Source organism: Cynara cardunculus, assembly GCF_001531365.2.
Source record: "Cynara cardunculus var. scolymus isolate 2C chromosome LG 6, CcrdV1, whole genome shotgun sequence".
Taxonomy (NCBI): domain Eukaryota; kingdom Viridiplantae; phylum Streptophyta; class Magnoliopsida; order Asterales; family Asteraceae; genus Cynara; species Cynara cardunculus.
In genome coordinates this window covers 19,751,098-19,757,021 of record NC_037533.1, presented here as the reverse complement: position 1 = coordinate 19,757,021, position 5,924 = coordinate 19,751,098, and the positions used below count along the sequence as shown (strand labels likewise).

At 34.5% G+C, this 5,924-nt stretch overlaps 1 protein-coding gene across 1 annotated transcript; it reads left to right on the top strand.

Moving 5' to 3' along the window:
* Positions 1 to 49: 49 nt before the first annotated feature.
* Positions 50 to 4,045, top strand: LOC112514668 (calmodulin-binding protein 60 D-like). The gene is made up of 4 exons (XM_025121257.1): positions 50 to 480; positions 1,975 to 2,643; positions 3,377 to 3,448; positions 3,531 to 4,045. Exons 1-4 carry the CDS (start codon positions 451 to 453, stop codon positions 3,906 to 3,908), a joined length of 1,149 nt encoding a protein of 382 aa, XP_024977025.1. The 5' UTR covers positions 50 to 450; the 3' UTR covers positions 3,909 to 4,045.
* The last annotated feature ends 1,879 nt before the right edge of the window (positions 4,046 to 5,924 follow it).

The following is a 5,924-nucleotide window of genomic DNA, read 5'->3' as shown; positions in this document are numbered from 1 at the left end:
ATATATATATATATATATATATTGAAAAGTTTCTAACTCTTAAACAATTGATCTCAGATCATGTTGGTGTGGGTTTAAGGGGCTGCTTTCAGAGAAATTACTCTCTTCCAAACTTTTTACGCGGTTTAGAGTGTTGTAAAGATGTGGGTTGCTCTTCTCCTTTTTCATGGGGATTTTCAAACCCTAAATCTTTATCAAACAGCAGCTGAAAACCCTTTCATCTTATCATCATCGTCATCTTTTTCAATATCTTCACCCTTAATTACATACAGTTGCAGAAACAAAAACCCGATCGACCCTTTTGATTAACTTCCACCATTTTCGTCAACAATTCACGAAACCCTAGCTAAAAATCTACCCACCAGTTTCTGTTTCTCCACCCTTCAATTCGTTTTCTCAATCTTTTGACCAGTTTTTACCACTCAGTTCTACTTCTTCCCCAGCTAAACCATGGCAGATTATGATTGGAGTTCTCTATACGTGAGTTCATATTCATTTACTCTCTTTCTTACTTTCTTCAGTTTTCGCTTCACAAACCGGTGCTGTATTCCTCGTCGGAAACTTTCGTAAAAACTCATCAGCACCAGAACGCCGGTGTAGTTTATCTACCCGGAGTTTGGTCGGAGGACCCTTTTTACGAGTGGTTCTGGTGATGCATACATATATATATTATATTGCAGGAAAATTCCATCAACAGTAGAAACGTAATGAAACTGCATTTGGGCGATCAGATGTGGTCGGCCGTACGTACGTTGATTGACAACCACTTAATTTTCCGGCAACCATACTTCCATTATTGGCCATTGACGCATTCTCTTATGGTCAACAAGTCGACGGCCTTTTTCATTTTAATTGCAAGTTGCAACCAATAACGTGGTTGTTTTTAGCTTTTTTCCAACTGAATTTATTTGTAATCCAATTTTTTTATATTGTTGTTTAGAGGATGTTTGGGATTGCTTATAACAACATTGACTTATTTCGGTGTGGTATAAGTAATAAGCATTTTTTAGTGTTTGGATAAACAATTTATACCGGTCTCAAACCGGTAATAAGAAGTTTTTAAAGAAGTTAAACTCTTCTGACTTATAATAAGTTGATAAGTATTTTTGTAGAAAATAATAAGTTGTTTCAAATAAGCATTCCCAGACACCCCTTTAGTAACGATTTTGTTTTTGGTTTAAATTTTTTTTTAAATTGAAAATTTTGAAAAAAAATAGTCCAATTTTTGTATAGTTTTTAATTTTGTGACGGTGGAGACTAGTTGATCTGATCGATATCCAACTTATTTTTTGTTCTGATTGTAGCCTCAGTGTGCTGATTAAAGCTTTTTCTGGATCTTAGGCGTTGTGGTGTTATAACTCGGCTGTCTTTTCTTGTTAGTTGGTTTTAGTCAGTTGGTTGTTTTTCATGTCTCGTTTTCCTTTGATTGAGTGTCTGACGTGGGTACACGGGTTTTTTTTGCCGGGATTCGGTTGTGACCTCCATCCTTTTTATACGTTTAATTTGTGGGTTTTTGTTTGGTTCGTTTATTTTGTGACGCTAAAATTATTTCTTCTTGGTTGATTTTAATATATTGTTATCTTTTAGAAATGATTCCATTAAGAGACACTCTCTAAATCGTTAAGAGATGAATATTGTTTGACAAAAAAAAAATCTACCTCTTAATAGTTCTAAAATCATTTGAATGATTTTACATCTTAGGTCTTTCTTAATCATTCAACGTCCTAATTTCATTGTAAACAATTACCAAATAATTATATTTCATTTTGCATTATGTCATGAGAGTCTCTTACTCATTTTGATCACTTAATTGTTTTGCACCAAACTATTTAGCAACTACCAAACAGAAAATAATATTTTAAACAAAAATAATAATTTCTTTATTATGGTTTTTTTTAATTAAATATTTATTACAGTTTATAAACCTATATTTTGATTTAGGGTTTGGTCATTTATTGAAAGAATTGATTTCAGGACAACGAAGCATCAGCAAGTTCAAAACCAGTACACTTGAAACTCATATTTCCCGATGAAATCACTTCGCCGGTGTACACCAGAACAAGGATCACTGGAAAAGCCGCCGGTAGTGATGGAGGACGTATTGAGTCCATTAGAGTTATCTTGGTTGACGGTCAAACCAACCAACAAGTAACCACCGGACCGGCAGCTTCTGCAACGGTGAATTTAGTACTTCTTCCGGCAAACTTCGGTGACTCCACCACCAGACACGGCGGCGTTTGGACTCCTCAAGATTTCCAAGACAAGATCATCACCAACTGGGGAAAAAAGAAAAATCTTCTTTTGGGTGATCTTACTGTCGTTCTCAAGGATGGGATCGGGACGGTGGGCGCAATCCGAATCAAACACGATGGCAAACCGCTTAAAAAGGATAAATTTCGAATAGGAGCGATGGTTGTCGATTGTCCGCTTGAGGTCCAAGAGGGTATAACCGTTCCGTTTGAGGTCAAGGATCGCCGGAATGAATCTAAGGATTCAAGACAATTATTGGCTACTGATAAGCTGTGGCGTTTGAAGAATATCGGGAAAAAAGGCCGGACCATAAAATGTCTCGAGAACGAAGGTGTCTTGACCGTGAGCGATTTTCTTGATATGCACGATTCGAACCCTCGGGCACTCAAAGAGGTAACTGAAGTTCTAATCTTTCCTCCCGAAACCGTTAATCGTATATGACATTTTAACTATCTCTTTGACAAATTAGATGATAAGTTAGCTGTTAACCGTAAAAACTACTCATGTTGGCTGATAAAAAGTTGCAATAAACTAAGGGACTCTTTGGCAATTGTTGAATGGTTTGGTGTAGTATGATTAAGTCGTTAGAGTGATTCAGAGGCTCTCATGATATAATGCAAAATGAAATATAATTATTTGGTAATTGTGTACAATGAAATTAGGGCTCTTAATGGTTATAGGAGATCTAGGATACAAAATCATTCAGAGGATTTTAGAACCATTAAGAGACAGATTTTTTTTATCAAACAAGATTTACCTCTTAACGATTCAGAGATATTGCCTCTTAATGAAACTATTAAGAGATAAACAAACAACCTCTAAATGATAATAATGAAAGAAATTGGAAAAAAAAAAAAACCCTATAGCTTATTGAAACGCTACTAGAATCAGTGTTTCAAAAAGCTACTAAACAATATACCTTCACCAAAAGGATTTCACCTACAGATGTTTCCGCCAATGATCACCGACGGATCAGTGGCAGATCATTGACGGACCCCGTCAAAATCAACATTTGACCCATAGTTAGTTGACTTTTGTCGTTGATTTGTTGCTAACGAAAAGGAGATTTTTGAGTAAACTCAAAAAACAAGCTAGCTTATCGAAATGTGAGATTTTTGAAATGTAGATATGCGGTGTCAACAGCAAAAGTTGGGACACGATGGTGCATCACGCAAAAAGATGCCGAATTGAAAACATGGTATGTTTCATTTCGCGACCAAGATATAACCGTGATAATTCGAAACTCTTACCGGTTGCAAATTATGGTATACTTTTTGTAGCCCGATGGTTATGGATCGGTTGGATCCACGTCTCAGTTGTCGAACAACTACATGCCATTCTCCGATTCCGATTGCTATATACCGCAGATGTCTGAGAATGATATTTCTGTTCGAGATTATGAAGAAGATGGTCTAGTTATTCTAGCCGGGGACTTTGTGTTCGAACCATTTCCAGAAGATGGAACCAATGGTGCAGCGACTAGGGTCAGCAATGGCCGGGAAGGGAGGGTTGTTTTGGCTAAGAAAAGATGGAAGAAAGTTCGTGCTACTTTATGGTTCTCGTTGGTGTCTTGCTTCAAGGCTGGGTTCGGTACTGTAGGTTCGACCCCGGCTGCTGGCTATGCTGGTTCGAAGGTGGGTCCAACCCTAGCTGATTAAGGTGGTTCGACGGTTAGGTGCCGCTTCCCGAATAAAGATTTGTGTGAAGGCTTTTCGATTTATTTTGGTTTCAAGTTATGTCTGTTATGTGTGTAATAAAATACTTGTTTAACTTTATATGTAATAAAATACTTGTTTAACTTTATATGTTTTTCACGGGTTGGGTTCATGTGAGACTAAACTGTTTTTGTGAGACTTATAAAATCATTTTTTCACACTTGAAACTTCACAGCAAAATAATGTGAAGGTAAAAAAATCTGATTTCAAATGTAGAAAAATAGTTTTACGGATCTTACAAAAACATGTTGCTCTCACGTGATCCCAAATTATTAAAATATTATTAATTGGTTGCGAAGGATTTATGTTTTTTTTCTTAATTATAGACAATTATAATTATGAAATATTTTTTAATTAATTATTATTTTATTATTCTTGAGCTATTGTAATAATTATTTGCATTATTATATTTATTTAAATTTTATTTAATTATCATCACGTCTTTTAATGTTTGATTTATTTGGATTAAATTTCAGACATATTTTATTAAATCATTTGAAAAATTAAATATTGCAAAATTTGAAGATAGAGACAAACCAATAAAGCTGTCAAAGCATTTAAATAAGAAATGGTCCATTCGATTTTAAATACGTAATGGATGCTTAAAAGTCTTAATTGAAGGAGTGTTTGAGATTGCTTATTTGAAATAATTTATGTTTTTTTATAAAAATATTTATTAATTTATTATAAGTCAAGAGTGTTTAACTTCTTCAAAATCTTCTTATTACCGGTGTAGTTGTTTATCCAAACACTCAAAAATGCTTATTACAGGTGTCACACCGGAATAAGTCAATAAGTTGTTCTTATAAGCAATCTCAAACACCCCCTTAAAACGATGATGGAGAAACCGGTGGAGAATCGACCAATAAGGAGGAACCGATGGAGATCGATGAGAGAAATCGTGCAGATGAGATGAATAGAACGAACAAATAGGTTTTTAAGGTTAAAGAAAAGGGTAAAAAGGTAATTTGTTTTCAAAGCTAATAAGTTGTTTCAAATAAGTTATAATGGAATAACTGATCAAAAACTTCTTATTACCGGTGCCAAACCGGTGTAAGTATTTCTTTTTTTCCATTTAAACACAAAAAATTCCTTATTACCGGTACCACAGCGAAATAAATTAATAAGCATTTTAAATAAACATATTATAAACAAAAAAGAAAATTATTAAACTTTATAATTTAAATTGTTTTATCGAAAACACTAATCAGAGGCAGACCTATGGAGGCATTAGCAAGGCCTATGCAAACACTCAATCAGATGATTTTAAGGGTCTTTCATTTACCTTAAAAGTGCAACTTCTCGACAAAAAAGTTGAATCTACTCTTGCACTATAATATTATGTTTTTAAGATTAAAGGGTTGTTTGTTTACCTTTTAATGGTTTCATTAAGAGGGAACATCTGAATCGTTAATAGGTGAATCTTGTTTGACAAAAAAAATGTCTGCATCTTAATGTTTCTAAAACCCTCTGAATGATTTTGTATCAGAGGTCTTACTTAACCATTCAACACCTTGATTCCATTATAAACAATTATATTTCATTTTGCACTATTTCATGAGAACTTTTTAATCATTCTGACCACTTAATCATTCTGCATTAAACTATGCAACAATTGTCAAACAACTTTCTTTGCGTAGAGGTTACAACACAGTACATTTTATTTTATTTTAATATAATTAATTTATCATACACCAATATTTATAGTTAAAGTTTGTTAATGACAACTACTTGAGACAATGATGTCAAATCTAATATTCTTATTTTATTTCATACATTTTGTCTTATTGATGGTCGTGAAATAGTGTTTTAATTCATCTTATTGTATTCGGGATTAGAGATGGCCAAATGGGCCCGGCCTGGCCCGTAACCGACGGAGGACCGGGACCGGGACCGGTAGGGACCGGTTGAGGGACCGCCGGTTATGATCCGGTTAGGGTTTTTGACGTTTTTTGGGAC

Coding starts and splice junctions, on each gene's coding strand:
- LOC112514668 (XM_025121257.1), top strand. CDS start 451: ATGGCAGATTATGATTGGAGTTCTCTATAC. Junction 481..1,974: donor ATGATTGGAGTTCTCTATAC/GTGAGTTCATAT, acceptor AATTGATTTCAG/GACAACGAAGCATCAGCAAG. Junction 3,449..3,530: donor GATGCCGAATTGAAAACATG/GTATGTTTCATT, acceptor TACTTTTTGTAG/CCCGATGGTTATGGATCGGT.